The sequence below is a fragment of the Mesoplodon densirostris genome, chromosome 11, assembly GCF_025265405.1.
Source record: "Mesoplodon densirostris isolate mMesDen1 chromosome 11, mMesDen1 primary haplotype, whole genome shotgun sequence".
NCBI lineage: Eukaryota > Metazoa > Chordata > Mammalia > Artiodactyla > Ziphiidae > Mesoplodon > Mesoplodon densirostris.
The window spans coordinates 64,126,965-64,145,552 of NC_082671.1; the positions used below are offsets into that span (position 1 = coordinate 64,126,965).

At 46.1% G+C, this 18,588-nt stretch overlaps 1 protein-coding gene across 1 annotated transcript in view; it reads right to left on the reverse strand.

Moving 5' to 3' along the window:
• Window positions 1–2,653: 2,653 nt before the first annotated feature.
• Window positions 2,654–18,588, reverse strand: part of ATXN10 (ataxin 10) — a 160,210-nt gene continuing 144,275 nt past the window's right edge. The window contains exons 11-12 of the mRNA XM_060113591.1: window positions 3,437–3,624; window positions 2,654–2,958 (exon numbers count right to left, since the gene is read on the reverse strand). Of these exons, the coding sequence (XP_059969574.1) occupies window positions 2,956–2,958; window positions 3,437–3,624 (191 nt within the window). The 3' untranslated portion in view covers window positions 2,654–2,955. The remainder of the gene's footprint in view (window positions 2,959–3,436; window positions 3,625–18,588) is intronic.

Genomic DNA, 18,588 nt, shown 5'->3' on the forward strand with positions numbered 1-18,588 from the left:
TCATATATACTGTAGACGGTAAATCAAATTTATACTGTAAAATGCCATCTAGATAATATTTGACCTGAAAAATCCAAATAAATATATTAAAATGTGCAGGGAAGAAAAAAACAGATATTCTATCATATAAGTACAAGGGAAAAAATCTGAACTTTTTTTAAAAAAGGTTTTTAATTGATTTTCCATATTCAGGCCACTGGAGCTGAAATGATCAGAACCTTGGACAGCACTGAGAGGGCTTTTTCCTCCAAAGGACTGGTTCTGTGGTAGACTTTAAATGTTAAGGTACTTCCTTCCCTTCTCCGCATTTAAAAATTCTGTCTTAATTTTACTGCCTCTCATACAAAAAATGATTCCTTTATGTGTAGAACTTATTGATGGCAAAAAATATATATATTTACATCTTCCTCTTGCAAACAAAAACTGGCATTTCTGTCCCAACACCTTTGTTTACTTATTCATCTTATCATTATTCATATAATTAAAGGATAGTGAAAAATCACTTAAGTAACATTTAAATCCCAGGTGTTGCTATAAGAGCAGTAGATCAGTGCCTTCAGAAGTTAATGGACACAAGATAGACATATGTAAAATCTAAATTTTTTGATTTAAGATTTACCAATTGGTAGCCCAAATGACCTCAATCATTCCTCTACCTCCCATTTTGCAAAATGGACATCTTTCAGCAGTTTCCAAAGCGTGGTGGTTAGCTTCAGAAGTTACTGAACAAAAATGCATCTGGCATTCGCTTCCAAAAAAGCCAAACCCATGAGATGTATTCATATATATGGACACGTGGACAAATTCTAATGGTTTATTACTAAAATTGAGAAAATAAGTATTTTTGAAATATTAACACCCACTATTAAGGTATTAAAGAAATCATTCTGCAAATACTTGAACTCGATGTCAAGCAGAAAAGCCTTTCTCTGCTACCTTTTAGAATAAAGCAGGCTAAAAAATTGAACTGCTTTGTCCGTTTGTTCTTGAAAGCAATAATACGGTCACAAAACTTGCTGTGACCATTGTCTCTTTACAAATTTTGTAAGGCTGGCCTGCCTTTTTTTTTCCCCTTCTAAATGACTGATTGAGGTGGTGCTTTAATCCTCTGTAGCATGTAAAACAAGGTTCTCAGAAGCTCTAAGTCCGCTGGCAGAGGACAGGGAAGCTGTTGTGCTCAGGAATTAATCTGTCCAAAGGCATCAAAAGCAGTCACAATGCAGCCATCGGCATGTTTTCACTATGCAAGCCCTACATTTCCTATTTAGAAAACACATAACCATCACCCCATTCTGTATTCTCACAAGGCTCCCTTTTATTTATTTGTGTTTGTTATTATATGGCTTATACCGACATGTTTGTGTGATGCCACTGGTGTGCATACATCCATTGAGAGAAGAAAAAAAGAAGTGTCTATTGCAAACTTGTTAAAAGGAAAAAGGGACCCCCACTGCTTTTTCCCTTTGGCCAGACTTCTATTTAGAGAATAAGGTTTTAACTCTTTGTGTCCCAGAAGAGAATGACTTCTTCGTGCATTCTGAATTTTGCAAAGGATTCTTTACTGACGGAATGTCACAAATGAGAGAAAAAAAATGTTATTCATAGATTATCACAGTCCTAGAAGCTGGTATTTCTTCAGTTATATAGAGGGCATTAGATCGCACATGGGAAAACTTTTATTTTGTTCTTAACATGCTTAAAGCTGTTTTTTACAAAGCAATTTAAGTATGGCTACAAAAACTTAGGAGCACTCTACTTTGGAACAGTTGGTATTTCTGTAGAACTTCTGGTTGGGTCGTTGTTTTCATTTTGGAAGGTTCAACAGGAATTGTGCAAAATCTCACTAGATATTTTAGTTTAGTAACATGGCTGCTCAAGAAGATAACATGTTTTAAGCTCTGCAACAGGACCTCCCAGGAGAGTTTTTGTTGATTAATGATCTGGGTGGTTACCAAGATTTTAGTGCTCACTTAATCCAGTTCTACCTCTGAGTGTGTGTATATATAGAGAGAGATACAGACAGACAGACAGACAGACGCAGGTCAATTAACCTCCCACCTCCTCAAAGCTACCTTTGCAATTCCAGTGAAGCCCTGGCCCAAACTGAGTGGTGTGCCTTTCTAAGACTGGTGCTTTTTAAACTGAGGAAGACACGGATGAACGTTTAATACTGTGGCCCGGCACACAGAGACGACCACGAACTATTCCTTCCCACTTACAGCCTTAACAGTGGGTAAGATGCAGGCACTGGCTGGTAAACATCACGGGTCTGGAGAAGCCCAGGTCTAGGGTGATCTGGAACGGGAAGAGTTAATGGCCCCCACATTCCCTCACCCGCTCACTCCCGCCACATTCCAAAGGGACAGGGCTCAGTGACAACACAGCCCAGGACCTAAAGTGAAGAGGGACAGCCCTCTATTCTTCAGCATCTCTCGAATTAATTAACTGGAAATGAGTCTTGTCAATGTTTTGGAAAGGCAGAAGGGGTGAAAAGAGATTGCTAGAATTAATCACAGTGAGAAACTACTTCAACTGCCTGCCAGAGCCCAGAAAACCCCACGAGAAGAGACAATGAAGGGAAGGAGGCCGACTTGCCGAGGAGCAAGTGGACCCGAGCAAACTTCCAAGTCTTTGCCAAGGAAGGGACATGCGCTCAACAAGAGGAATTTATTAACTGCGGCCACAGTAAGTACAATATATCACTTAAACGCACACTGTATCCACGGGGACAAAAGCAAACCAGACAATTACGTTTTTAAAGCAAAGAAACCACAGAATACTCATGTACTTGCACTTTTAAGCTTATACGCATTTAACTCTATTGTCTAAAAGATTCACGGGTTCTTGAATTTGTACTTAATAAATCTTCAAACACTAGCAATTTCACATACTGCGGAAGATGAAAAATCCATGAAACAGATTCCAAAAATTCAGAGTTTTGGATGGAGAGTTCATTCACTAAGAAGAAAAAAGAAACAAAACAGATGTAACAGAGCTATTTACAAGAACAGTCAAATGAAAAAAAATACAGAGAATTTTGGTCAACGATAGAAGTAATGGAAAGAAAACTGAAACAACTCATTCAATATCATACAAGGAGTTTTCTGTTCTTTTCATTGCTCAACATTAGCTATCTTTTAAAGAAAGTCTAATTACTGCCAAAAACTTTTAGACCACGTGAAAATTTTGATACGATTTTCTAACTTTCCCCTAGAACAAGTTTGAAATTTCAACTCTCTTAAGAAAATGGCAGCATAAAGCCTGAACGAAAAATTATTTGCAATTAAATTTAGGGCTTTCTTTGCCATCTTAGAAGGCAAAATTACTCCCATCCATGTTCTTATGAAGGAACTGTGTCACGCCCAAGGTGATGGGGAAGTGGGGGACCACTTTCTACCAACTGAAAGGGAATTCCCACTCCTTCTGGCATACTTACCAGCCGAGGCGTGTCACTAGTAGACTTCAGAATCAGCTTGTCACCCCTCTTCTCAACTTCAAAGCCCGCTTTTTTAAGTAGGGACGCATCTGCCAGGCCCTGCTCCTCCATCTTTGCAATCAAATCTTGGTTTTGGCTATTGTCCTCCGTGAGGTTTCGGATGGCATACACCACCCACTGGGTTAGAACTGGAACCAGAGTGAAGGAATCTGCCAATGTACTTTCCTGTTTTAGAACTTCACACGAGCATTATTGGAAGAGGAGAGGAGCAAGCAACACTAAAAACCCAGAATCAACACATTTTTCTTGAGGATGTGCTATGAATATGCATGCAAAGCGAGAAATAATGAAAAAGGTATACGACACGCATCTACACATGTATGTCCAATGTGTGTGTGTGTGTGTGTGAGATGTCCAGCAACCGGCCGACAGAGATACTTAACTGAATGAACAAACGAGGAAGCAAAGGCTTAGAGCAGTCACATGTGAAGTATGTGAACACAAGCCTGTGTGTAGGACTGCACATGCGTGCGCACGCACACACACGCACGTTGGATAATTATGTTACTGAGTCACCAGGCAAGGAATAAGAGCATTACAGAGTGAGTCATGAAGATGTCAGGCTAGAATCAGACAAGAAAATCATCTTGTTTAAAGTAAGCCCAGTTACAGATAAGAATTGTTTCCTGGGAGTCACCATGGAATTTCCCTCATTCCATATTTTACAGATGAAGAAAGACTCTGAAGGATTTCCTGTTCAGTCTGAATCCTTGTGCCTTACTGTGCCCTGGCCCTAATTTTAAATGTTGTGCGCAGCGTCTTTCACAGCAGACAGAAGACACCTTATGAAGAATATAGAATCACTGCATTGTTTTCTGAAGCCTCTGATTTAGTTACCAGGAGCTGCGTAAACCTCACAAAGGCATTACGTTGCGGCTAGATGTCCTTCTCTAAAGGCTGTATAAAAACTGCTGTAGTCTTGGATCCAGGGACACAGGGAGATACCAAGAACAGTGGGCCTGGCACCCTCTGTTGGTTCAGAAGAAACAAAGTGCCAAGCGTGGAACACTTTTTCCAATGAAAAGAGGCCCCCCCGCCCAAGATCAGATGGAAGGTAGCAGGAAAAAAAGCCCTTTCTCCTCGTTACCAGACGTCTCCCATGCAGGCACTCCTGATGCCAGAATTGGGGCCTCTGTGCCCCCAAAAGCTATCAGAGGTGGGCCCTGCAGCTGAAGAGTCGGCACTCCTGATCGCGTCCCGTGTCCCAGCACAGCGGTGAGGCTGGGGCCGAGACACTTCTGGCTCCTCGTCTGGACACAAGAAGCCACAGAGAGAGGCCGCCATATGCACAAAGAAAGTGAATCAAACTGTTCCCCTAGTGCAATAACCTCAAAGAAAACTAAAAAGTGAGCCTGAGACTGAAGTCAGGCAAATGAAACAGGAAATGCACCAGTTTGGTGTTCAGGAAGCGTTTCGTGGTTGCTGCCTGTCAGTCCCTCCAGCAGGGCCCACACCGGCCCGCAGTCCTGATCACACTCGGACCTCACACAGGAATTAGCTGCCAGCCGGCCGGCCTGCCTCTCCAGCTCCTCCAGGACGGGCCACGGGGCTGCATGGGGAAGAGGACCAGCAAATGCTGTGGAGTAAATGACCCCTTGGTCTTAAGAGGCTTATCATCAAAACCACTCGGGGGTATAAATGGCTAACCTGTTCCAAAGGGCAAAGAACGGGAATTGCTGGTGCCCAGCTGATGTGATTCTATAGTTAGCCGCACCCTTTGGTGGGAAAATGTTCTCATCTCGCCATTACCTGTCATCCTCTCATGATAAAGCCCAGGTCCTTTAGAAGACTGTACTCCTTTCCTGGAGATGAATCCACACAAATACTCAAACGCATAAAACCTAAATCTGCGTTTCTCCTTCTTTGCCACATCACCAAACCCCCACTCTGTGACAGGATAGAGAATAAAAATAATGATCCCAGGCGACAGAAACTTCCAACACATCAGTACATTTCTCAACAATGAATCATTTGCTACAATTGATTTCTCATGCAGGACATCATCATTACTCAAATCCATTTCCTTACTTGTTGCAGGAAAAGGGGGAGGCAGTGATCATGAGAACCGACTGGCAAAGCGAACATCTGAGGGTAAATTTAGGCAAGAAAGCATGTAAGCCTAGAGAATTCTATTTCATAGGTATAATAACTCTCTAACGCTAAACGACAGATGCAAAACGCTGCTTCCCGAAGCTTCCTAACCAGGAAGCTTAAATATAACTGAAAGAAAAGGGAAGTTCCCAGAAATGTATCGCAAGCACCTCAAAATTGGAGGGTTGATTGGCTCTGTAATCGAGGAATGTGATGCCAGCCCTGTCACTGCCAGTTGCCAATGCCGAGTGTCTCTGGGGGAAGGAACCACCATCCAGAGCTCGAACTGTCAAATGGTTTCAGTTACAGGGCAAATAAGACCCCTGCAGAGGGTCCCCGCATCCCTCTCTGCCAGGTGCCCTTCACACCCCAGGCTCTGTCAACATCACCTCACCAGGCCCCACCTCTGTCTGTCCACACACGAGGCCCTGCCCCAGGACACGCCTCCCCTCACCTGCTCCTTCCCCCCAGGGTGCACAGCCGAGCTCATGCTCCTGGAAGCCCACCCTCTCTGTCCCAGCCACCCCTCGTCACCAGCATAAGCTAGGCGCGCCCGCTCTGTATTTCCAAAACACTCTCCCCCACCCCCTTTTTTTTTAAAACTAGTTCTCATCACATTGCACTTACTTATCTGCTTAGGTGTCTATGAGCTTCTCAAGGCTAGGAGCCACGCAGAATCCACCTCTAGATCCCCAGTACACAGCTAGGTCCTGACACAGAGTGGATTCTCAATGTGTTTGTTGACGTCACGTGAACTGTGATTATGTGTTTATATCTCTGTCCGCCTCAACACCCTGTGAACTCCTCATAAGCAAGTGTGATGTCTTATTTACCCTTCTGTCCTCTGTTCCAAGAACGGTGCTGGGAAATGTTTGCCTGATGTCCAAGTGAGCAAACGCTATCTCCCACTCACTGTGTGTGTGTGTGTGCGTGCACGCACACGCGTGCGTGTAGGAAGGCATTGTGGCACTGTAGTGACCCACACAGGCTGTGCTTTTCCTTCTGCAGCAGTTCTTGGCGTGGTTTCCTGACTCAGGGCTTTGCAGGGTTGAGAGACTAGATGAAAGTAAATGCAACTTGGGCAAGGAAGCTGGACCGTGTAAATAAAAGGTCCATGACAACAAAACACAGGAGAATCCCCATGTGGACAGATGCAAGGGTGGATTTCAATCATGTTCATCTGCGGGGGTAAGTAGCACATTTTGTGGAAGTCGCATAACGGTGTTCTAAGAAGTGTTTAGTATCTCATTTCTGTAGAAAAACTTACACAATCCCCGTTTTATACGCAGGAAAAAAGGAGCACGGAAGAGGATGAGATTAATGATGATTTTCCTAATGGACAGACCTGCTGGGCCGCACGGCTTCAGGAATGAACGTGACCGTCACCAGTCTCACAAGGAGGAGGGTTCCTGGTACAGCCACCATATCAACAACCCAGCGGAAGCAGCACTGGAGCCCAAGGCAGCAAAGGCAATTTAGTCTTCTTCCGAAAGCGGTATTCAAAGGGCAAGAAGACGTTAAGTGGAGGGCCTGGGAGGGGTCGGGGGAGGAAGGCCACAGCCACGGTGGGGTCAATGCCCTTCCACCACCTTGAGTATCAGAGACACACCAACAACAGTGCAACCCCCAACACTTTCACTTAAATGTATATAGTTCATATTCTTTGTAAGTGAAACTGATCTTATTTCCTCTTTAAGGAGGATTTCACGACATGCCGCTTCACGCTCTTCTTGGGCAGCTACAAAAGGTGTGCGCTACATCTCTACCCTAAGCGAGCAGAGCATTTTGGGGTTTGTACTGTCCACCTATAAATTAAATACCACACAAAGGTCCTCTAATTTGTCCCTATTTCCAGTGGGAACATTTTGGCACTACTGTCTAGGGTCTCCGACTTAATAATAATTAAAAAACCAAATTTTAATAGTCGTTGCTTTCATAACGTTTGCGTTGAAAAGAGAAGCACGGAAAGCCGCACCACCGCCCTCCACAGCAGCGAGCTGTGTCTGATGCCCAAGCCCGGCTTATGAATATGCACGACTCCCCTCGTTAGCGCAGGAAAGGCCGAGCCTCGAGGGTCACAGGGAGATGAAAGCGTGCCCCAGTTAATATTCACATCACCCTCTTGTTCCCTCTCTACAGAGACAGAAAGCAAGCAAGAGTGGGGGAGAAAATTAAACATCTTCTAGAGCCTCTAATCCTTAACACTCGAAGTGCTTTATTGTCTGCTTGGCTTTAGAAAGACAGCTTCTAACGTTTCCATGGCGACTCCAAATAGAAGGCGTGAGCCTGTTTGTTACAAAACTGCCTTCAAAGAACCCTGCGATCAGCACTAGGGTGAGGACTCAACAGTCCAGCCAGCTCTTCATCAGAACACGTGGTGTCCTGAAGGAGCCACAGAGATGGGCGTGGGACTGAGCACCTGGAAACCACGGGGCCTGGTGAGTCCAAGCGAGAAGTGGTCCCTGCCCGCCCCCGAGCACTCGTGTGGCGGCAGCAGTGCATCGGGATATCGGGATTCAGGAGGACGCGGGCTCCACGCTGAGCCCTGCAGCCTTGCACCAGGTAGGTGAGGAGACAGGGCAGGGCAGAAGGATGTAGGCTGGGGGACTAACCGAGACAGAAAAAGAGTCCACAACCAGCAGATTTATGTGCCAAATTCACTTTTAAAGTCAAGTTAGGTGAGTTAAAACATTACACCTGGAACTGTCTGATGAGAAAGATGCCACCTAACCTTCAGTTATCGAAATCAGTGCTACTTAAAGTCCTGCAGGTGCCCGGGACGCAGGCCCCGCTATGACAGGGACTCTGCTCTGGTCACTGCTGTGTCTAGAAGGCTGCTGAGAACAGGGGGTGGTAAATTATGGCCCGTGTTTTTGCATGGCTGCAAGTTAAAAGTAGTTTTCATATTTTTAAATGGTTGGGGAAAAAAATCAAAAGAAGAATACCAATTTGTGACACACAAAAATTATTTGCAGTTCAAATTTCAGTATCCATAATAAAGTTTTATTGGCACACAGCCATGCTCATTCATTTATGAATTGTTTACAGCTGCTTTCATGCTGCAACGGCTGAGCTGGCGAGTTGTGATGGAGATAGTATGGCTAGCAAAGCCAAAATTACTGACTAAATGTAGCCCTTTACAGAAAAGGTTTGCAAAACTCTGGCCTAGAACATGGAAGGAACCAGTAAGTATTTGTTGAATGAAAAAATAAGCTTTTAAAGGAACTGGCACTGAAAAACTTAAACTATTTAAATTAAAACAATTTAAATGATAAAAGATTTTTACTGACTTTTCAGGATATATATGTATGTACAGACAAAACTACATGTGTAATATCGATAAATGGTGTTTTACATATTAATATACCTGTAGATGTGTAATATATATATCTATATTTAATATAAAATGTATAATATACATATAACAAATATGTCTGCTATATATAATGTCTACATTTAATTTTGATTCCAGGATATTTTTAAAAATTATTTTTAGACAACAAACTCATTTATGGCAAGGAATTTATGTACTGGCAAACTTTCCAAAGCATACTACTTAGTAGGCCACAGAACATACATCAGGAACCTTTGATGAAGTTGGTCTGAGAACAGGACGCCCCATACCAGGCAAGACTATGTCATTAGGCTTCCACAAAACCATGTCCTCTTCTGCCACATCATGACAAGATTTCCCTGAAGGTGAGGATGCTTAATAAACAGCTTCCACATCTAAACTAATATATTCTCAGACTATGGTAAAACTGCATAATTTTTCAGATTGCAAAGTAGTAGTTCGGTTTTAAAATTGTTCTGAAAATGCTTTATGTTGCTGAAAACCGAACACTTCAAAATACGGCAATTTCTGTCAGCCGAAGGAAAAAAGGGCACGGAATGTGACACTGACAGGATGAGTTCTCCTCCTGCTGAGATAACCAGTTCTGCTTCCCTCCCAGATACACGAGTCGGAGAGACTGCACCTCGGGGGCCACGTTCCTGGTGGGCCCAGGTCCCCGACCCCGACCCCATCTGCAGGAGTCCTGATCAACCTCTGCCCTGCTCTTCAAGTATTCACTTTCTGAAGAGAAGAAAAAAAAAAAAAAGGCATTTCCCAAACGGTTGCCCAGGGAACCCCAGGCTCCAATGAGGCTCCGGCTGCTGCAGGAGGAACCTGTCCAAACACGCCACAGGGGGCGCCTGAGAGGGGCGAGGCGGGGGCAGAGGAGGGAGGGCAACTTACCTATGACACGGGGCACAGACAAGCGAGGGTCCTTGCGGAGGAAATAAACCTGAAAAGCACCGTTAGTGTTCCTGTATGAAGTGCCACCCACTTCTGCAGAGGTGAACTCTACCTCCAAATGTTAAGAGAAACTTCACTGCGCAGTAAAGTGCATTCTAGCTCTGCCTTCATCTGTAACGATTCTCTCTCAACTTCCATGTAAGTCAGTTAAACTACGCACTCTTCTCACTCAGAAAACTAAAGTGGAAGTCTTCATCGTGCAGACTGTGCACCCGGCCTCCTCTCACGGTGCTGGAAACCAGTGTGTGTTCAGTAACCACCACAAACCACCCTTTGGGCTCCCTCTTCCTTCTCCAAATTGTTGGTCTATCTGATGTCTAATTTCCCTCTGCATTTTTGCATTTTAATACGAGGGCACATCTGTGGTTCAAGTGTTCCAGTGCTGTGCTGATGCGGACTGTTCTAGGTTTTGTAGTGTATCCTAACAGCATTTATAAATCAATGCATGTGTACGCTCTCATCTACCAATTAACGGCTAATCGTTAATACTGAACACGGTAGAATAAACCCCAACTAACAAAAGAGGGTGGGGGAACAAATAATTGCCAGATTTGTAAACTGTAGGTCACAGTCTGAAGAACTTAAAATAATACTTGTGTTTAATATGTCCTACAAGGAGGAGAGAGTTTCAGTTTTTACTGAGGGAAAAAGTCATCTCAGAAACACCACTGCTTTGAAAGCTGAGGCTGCTTTTCGGTCTCTTAAATCTCTAGGGAACTAGAACATCAAAAAAGTGGTACAGAGGCCCAATAAAACACTGCTGAATTTTGACAGAAATATCCTAACATACAAGGGTCAACCAGAGAAATGTTGTCTCTGTGCATAACCTGTTTCTTAATGATTCTGGAACAAAGGCTCCATTCACTGTCCTCAGTATGCACGTCTTGCTTTCCGTCAACCGAACGTCTAAAGGGAGAGATGAGCTGGTCCCAGCTTGAAGGCCCCTCTCGGGAGCCTGAGCCGCCTTTCCATCTCGCTAGGCTCCTCAGCGTCATCACGTGGGCGAAGAACCGCGGAACCACGGTCCTCAGCCTGGCCCCTGGCCGGGATGAGTCCTCTGTCCTTCACAAATCCCAGATGGCTAAAGCGCAGGCACCCAAGGTTGGCTGCTGTCACCCCGCCCAGCGAGCCTGTCAGTGTGGCGGTGAAGTAACGGGAAGATGATACCCGCTCGGGTCCGCAGTCACCACGCGCTCCCCACTCCAAAGCGCCTGTGGCCGAGCGAGGGCTGGGCCTGCAGGTACCTCGCATCCACAGGGTTTTGTGGTAAAGGATCCTACGGCACCGAAACTAATTTTGTCCATTGCGCATTCTGGAGTCATCTTACTCACCACCTCAAAGCCGGGCGTGGTAAGAGGCAGTCGGTCTGGCGTCTGCCACACAACAGGTCTCAGATCAGAACCAACCAAGGCCACTTCTAACTTAAACCACAGGGCCTGGGGCCACCAAGCGGTTCCATGTGTATTTGGGGCAGGGCTCTAATGTCACTTTTGAGACTATACAGGAGCCACTGCATGTAGCGTGTTCAGCAGGGCCTGTCCCATGGGGGTCCCCCTCTCCCTCTCCTGGGCCCCCGCACACTATACTGCCACCGTGTCATCCTGAGCCCTTCTACGGAACGCGTGCTCACTTGTGTGCAGGGACTCCGGGCTGGGTCGCTGCAGCTCCTGACACACGGGAGGAGGAAGTTTTAAATACCTCCGGATGAACGCGCCCTGGTGCCTGGCCTCCGTCCTCTAACAAGGGCAGGCACCCCAGGTCTCCCGTCAGATCTGAGCTGTATGTGAGGCACCAATGACCACATGCACACAGACCCCACCCCGCTCTACACAACCTCAGCCTTTGGGCTGCAGGGGAGACCTCCTCAGGGAGAGCCTTTCTGGACACAGTAAACTTCTCAAGAAAAGCTATTGCCCCAGAGTCTCAACTCACATCCAGGGGTACTGCCGGCAGTGAGCTTGGCTTTGGAGACGGCATCGAAGGGTGTGATGTAACCTGAAATCACTGGGCTCTGACGGCTGAGAAACTTATGAAGAGAAGCCAGTGAGAGCCCAGAAGAGACAGCCTACTCAAGGCCCTGGCAGCCAGGTAGGAGGGTATTTCTATAGTGCTCTGTGCTCTTTGGAATAAAGGAATTGCTGGCTTGAATGAATTTCTACCTTCCATGTAAGCAAAGCTTTGCCAGAGGAATTAACTTAAGTGTCTCTCATATAAGACAAGACTGCCAGTTTATCTGCATAAAATAATAACAGTAATAATAATAAAAGTAATGGCAGCAGCGGGTGTTATCACCTGCAGAATGTACAACACGTGTCAGGGGCTGTTACAAGCACTCTCAGAAAGTATTCAACGTTCACAAACACACCACCTGCGGGAGGTGTTAAAAACCCATTCTACTGATGAGAAAACTCAGACACAGGAGGCTGAGGTCCTGTCGGAGGTCACACACCTGAAGTGGGCGGGCCAGGCTTGGATGCAGGCTCCAGCACCCACCCCACTGCTCCTAAGCCCTCCTCAGGGGCCACAGCCGACGGGAGGACACTTGGGGGAGGCCCAGTGCAGTCCTTCCTCCGGCCTGTCTGACCACGAGCTCCTGAGCTCCGCCTATACGTCAGCGAAGGAGCAGCAGGTTTTATAACACTTGAAATAGAGCCCCTTTCTCTTCAAAGAAATCTCAAAAGATAAGATAAGCTCTCAAATACCAGTCAGAGTGACTACCTCTGCCAAACGCCTTTGGAAGTAACAATAAACAGCTCAAAATGAAATTAAAATTTCGAGTAGAGAACGTTAAGTAACCCCATCTAAATTATGGAAGGTAATTGCTGGTCTAGTACTAATGACATTTGACATTAATAAAGTATATAGCCAAGGGTCAAAAATAGTCTAAGATACAAAGGCTTAAATGAAGAACACAAACAGTGTAGAGCTTCTGGAGGACTTTGGATCAGACAAGACCCAGCAGGTACCAAAGCATCAGCATACTGCATGTGCCTAAGCATCTGTTATCACTGTCCTTGGTCCAAATGTCACTAGTCTCTGGGGGTGATGAACTCTATGGGTCACCCAGGCCATGCTGGTGGCCTCTCCACCCCTCCTCCCCTCCCAGCAGCTCCCAGAGAGTCCCCAGTCAAGAGTGGGTGGACCCACAGGTTTGAACAGGCACAGACCCGCGGATATTTTGTGCCGTCTGCTTCCATTTCTATTAGTAATAGGTGAGCTGAAAGTTGGGTGCACACCTATGATTCTGCCCACCCTCATTAAGGGAGGAGCACTGCTGTGTCAATTTAAAAGTCAAGACAACTCTCAGAAACTGATAATATGCAAATAACTCCAACACTAATCGGAAATAAATACCAGTAACACCTGAGACTATGTAAAAGCCAAACTGGTTGTTGTGATGACACTACGTTCTAAACTCTTCCTTGACACATCTCTTTTTTTTTTTTTTTTTTTTTTTTTTGTGATACGCGGGCCTCTCACTGCTGTGGCCTCTTCCATTGCGGAGCACAGGCTCCGGACGCGCAGGCCCAGCGGCCATGCCTCACGGGCCCAGCCGCTCCGCGGCATGTGGGATCTTCCCGGACCGGGGCACGAACCCGCGTCACCTGCATCGGCAGGCGGACTCTCAACCACTGCGCCACCAGGGAAGCCCGACACATCTCTTTTAAAGCTTCTAAAGTACTGGATATCCCACTTTGGGGGGAAAAATCTCATTCAATTACAGAAATCTAACGCTTCCAGGTGTTTTTCCTCTCCTCTATAAAGAACACACTTCTTGACTCTTACGCTGGAATTAGAGCAAGGGGTGCAGCTGTAAATGCAGACTCACTGTTAACCACGCAGCCAGTCTCTCAGGGTCGGATCACGACCTGTGTGCTCATCTGACATTAATAAAGCAAAACGTGAAGGCCCTGTGCTCGATGCTGGGAATGCAGTGACTATAGGGACAGGCAGGTCCCCTCCCTTGGGGCGCTGACCTTCTGGGCAGGAGGCACGCACCAGACCCAGACAGACCTCTGGTAACACGTGACTGCAGGACACAGGGCACTGCCGCCGCTGGAGGAGGGATGAGTGCGGGAGAGCGACGTCCAGGCTGGAGCCCTGAGGGACTTCAGGTTGAAGGGAGGAGTCCGCATTTTATTCTAATACAACGAGAAGCCACTGGAAGGGCTGAAGTAGAAAACTCAAGCAGCTCTCTTTGGCAGCTGTGCAGAGGGTGGTCTGGAGGGAGGCCAGAGCGGGGATGGGGACCAGCCAGGTGTCCATAACAGCAGGGCTAAGACAGTGGACTGGGATGCACTGGGCTGGAACCCCAACTCTGCCATTTACAAGCTCTACGACTTGGGGCACTCAACCTGGACAGGTCGTATGTGAGGGGGACAGGAGGGGAACACCCGTCGAGCTGCGCCCAGCCCTGGTGCACACATGCAGCCCACAGCCTCTGTGGGCCAGAGGCACTTGGCCCCCACGCCTGGCTCCCCTGCCAGGCACGTGGCTTCACCTTCCTTTGCCTCAGTTTCAATGAGGGGAAGACAAAACAACTTCCCAATATGGCAAATGACAGCTCAGGACGGAGAAGACGTTCTCAGGCCCTGGAGTCACAAAGCCCAGGTTCAAATCGCCATTCCTGCTCCTCCCCAGCTCAGGGCCTCGGCTAGGTACAAAAGCCTTTTTGCCTCAACTTCCTCGGCTATAAAATGGGGATAATCATAGTATCTGTCTCCTAGAATGGTCATGAAGCCTTATAAATAAGAGCACAACGCCTGGCATGAAAGAGGCACTCAATAAATGTGAATACACAGATCTGTTATGACAGTTACAGTTATTATTAAGGCATTTGCCCTGAGATCAACAGAGCTGGGCCACAGGTCATGGGTGTCATACAAAAAGCTAGATCACTCATGTCAATGAACCCCTGTGTGTTCAGTTACCAACAGCAATTAGTCCTCCACCTGTCACCACACCACCCAAGGATATGTCACCTGCTCAAAGGCATCTTATGAGCCACTGCTTCCCAACCAGCACCTGAAGATTTTGTTAAATACAACACCATTTCTCTGAGTTTCTTCATCGTCCTTTTGCCAATTTTCAGCTAAGGGATGGAAAGCAAAGGCAATCGTCACCACGGAGGGAGGGAGGAGCAGAGACGGTGTGCACGTGTGTATGCACCTGTTTACTCAGTATCAACCAAGTGCTGGTGACATGAAGGCCTGATACCTCAGTGGTCCTGAACTTCAGGGTTCTGATCTTTCTGGAACGTCCAATGGAGAGAAATAAACACATTACTAACCGTTGTAACAGCTACAGTGTGAAATGACAGGATAAATGGAACAATAAAAGTGGGCCTTATTTGAACTGGGATCCTGGAAGATTTCTCTCGAATAAATACCATTTAAATCTAACTGGAAAAATGAGCAGGGGGGACTTCCCTGGTGGCGCAGTGGTTAAGAATCCACCTGCCAATGCAGGGTACATGGGTTTGAGCCCTGGTCTGGGAAGATCCCACATGCCGCGGAGCAACTAAGCCTGTGCACCACAACTACTGAGCGTGCATGTGCCAACTACTGAAGCCCACGTGCCTAGAGTCTGTGCTTCACAACAAGAGAAGCCACTGCAAAGAGAAGCCCGCGCACTGCAATGAAGAGTAGCCCCTGCTCGCTGCAACTAGAGAAAGCCCACGCACAGCAACGAAGACCCAACACAGCCAAAGATAAATAAATAAATAAATAAATAAATAAATAAATAAAAAATCAGGGCTTCTCTGGTGGCACAGTGGTTGAGAGTCTGCCTGCCAATGCAGGGGAGGCGGGTTCATGCCCCGGTCCGGGAAGATCCCACATGCCGTGGAGCAGCTGGGCCCATGAGCCATGGTTGCTGAGCCTGCACGTCCGGAGCCTGTGCTCCGCAACGGGAGAGGCCACAGCAGTGACAGGCCCGCGTACGGCAAAAAAAAAAAAAAAAAAAAAATCAATGTGCTCATTTCTAAGAGGAATATTCCCAAGGGGAAAAAAAAAAAAGAACGAGCAGGGGTTGGCTAGTGTAGACATGGGAGGAGACCCCAGGCCGAGAAACAGCTTCGGGGGCCAGGGAAAGATGAGGGAGGCCAGGGCCCCAGAAGGAGAGTCAGGAAGGGCTAAGTGACACTGGGTGCGACAGAGTGGGGAAGGCCTAGGGAGATGCGCCCCTCCCTGAGCCAGGGGTGACCGAAAAAGAGGTAAATCCAACATGGTTTGCCCCAGGGAGCTCACAATCTGTACAGGGGGCAGACCCAGCCAGGGCACGTTGCAAGCGGCTCAGGGCACAGAGGGGGAGGCTTCCTGAGGGAGATGGCAGGGCTCCTGCCCGCAAGGATGCCGAGCGCCTGTCCTCAGGCCTGGTACATGCTATGCCCACCCCCACCAGACCATGCACTCCACGAGAGCACAGACAGCGTCTCCTCCTTGGTCACCACTTTATCCCCAACAGCTGGAACACTGCCCAGAGCATAACACACCAGATACTCAAGGAACACCTGCGGAATGGACCAGTGACAAGAACAATAAAGACGCCAGAGAGCCCTGGTTAACACCCAAAATGTCCTCTACCTGCTGTCAAGATGGTAACGTCATAGTAATTAAGACAGTGCCGTGCAGGGACAGAGAAAGAGATCAACATTCCGAACAGAGAAGAGAGAGCCAGAAATGGAATCACGCCCACAAGACCATGATTCATGCCAAGGTGGCCCTGCAGAGACAGCGGTGAAAGGAAGGTCTTTCCAATACTGAGACAACTGCATAACCGGAGGGGGAATTTAAAAATCTGAGCCCCTACTGTACACCATACATACAAATTAACTTCTGATAGACAGAGATCTAAATGGGAAAGGCAAAACTATAAAGCTTTTAGATGAAAACACAGAAGAATAGTCTTATAACCTTAGGGTCTTCAAGAAGACACAAAACCCACTAACCATAGAGGGAAAACACCACAGAAGTCAGAACAGCTCTGGGGATTGATACTGGGTGAGATGGGCACAAAGGAGCCTTCTAGGGGGATGAGAATTTCTGTGTCTTCATCTGGGTGATGGATACATGGGTGCATACATACGTTGAGACATTCATTTGCAAGTTTCGCATTTTACTATATATAATTTACATCTCAACAGTAAAAAGATATAAAGAAAATAGAAAACAAAACAAAATAAAATGACACAGGATGGGGGAGACGACTACAATACTGATAAATGAACAAAAAATTTATATCCTGAATGTAGAAAAAATTCCTATGAATCCATTAAAAAACATAAATATAGGAATAAAAAAAACTTGAACATCTTCATGACACAGGAAATCCAAATGGTCAATAAACCAAATGATCAACAAAAAAATCAAAATGTACTTATTACTAATTAGAGTATTTAAAATAACATCACAAGGACATATTATACTCATCAGAATGACAAAAATTTTTAAGTGACCACATCAAGCGTTGATAAGGTAAAGGAGAGGGAGCTCATATACTGCTGATGGGGGTAAAAACTGGTACAGTCGATTCCAAAAAGAGTTTGGCATCATCTAGAGTAAAGCTGAAGGTACGTAAGACACAGATTCCATTCCTTAAGAAACCTCATGCTCACGTGCCAAGATACATGCATGTACGAAAAAGTTCATAGCAGCATTAACCGTGATAGCCCCAAAGTGGAAATGAGCCACATGTCCGCCAACTGAATGAATGAATGAACGTTATATCTTCTTGCAATGGAATACTATACAGTAAACTACATGCAACGGTTTGCTTGAATCTCACAATCATGCTTTTGAGTGACAAAACAATGCAAGCCATGATTCCATTTATATGAATTTCAAAGATGGTCAACCCAAAGCACACTGTGTAGGCTGCATGCACAGGAGCTAACCAGAGGAGGGCAGGGATGCCTGATAAGGAGCTCGGATGGGGAGGGGCTCAGCAAAGTCTGGCAGTGTCTTTCGCCTTGACCTGGGTGTTGGTTACACATGTCTGCTTTACAATTATTTGCAAACGACACACATAGACTCTTCCCACTTTTCGGTACGCACACTGTATTTCAAGATAAGTACAATTAAAAAAAATTAGGATGATGACTGAACTTGAAGTTTGGGTTGATCTGCCAAATGCCAATTCACATGTTCCCTCAACTAGATAGCCCTAAGAAATACTGCCCTGTAACGCCCCAAAACTCCTCTGAATTCTGTGGATTCCATTGTCTCAGTGATTCACAAGTATTGCCCAGGATGTGCAGCCCATTCGCAGCCCGGGTATCTGACGGATTGTGCATCGGAAACTTTCATTTTCATTTTCTTCTTGAAAACGCATTAGGATTTCCTGGTGCTTCCTAATTACACCCAGAGGAAACATGTGAACAAGAGCTGTGCTAGTTTCTGAAGTGCTTTAGGACAGAAAGACAGCAGAGTAGCTTTGATTCTGACATATTTTGGTTTCTCTCAAAAACTGGGAAAATGTTTTGACTTTTTAAAGGTTTTTCTCCTATCCTTAACCAGAAAGTGGAGACCTCTCTCTACATTTGACACTGTCTTCATTCTGTGAGCTTCTATGAGAATGTAAAATTAGGCCATTAACTAAAAACGAAGACAAGAATCTCTTGTAAAAGCTGGCTCATCACAGTCACACGAAAACTCTCCAGCACAGGGTTGGGTCTGTGTTGTAAACTGCAATCCACCTCTTAGTT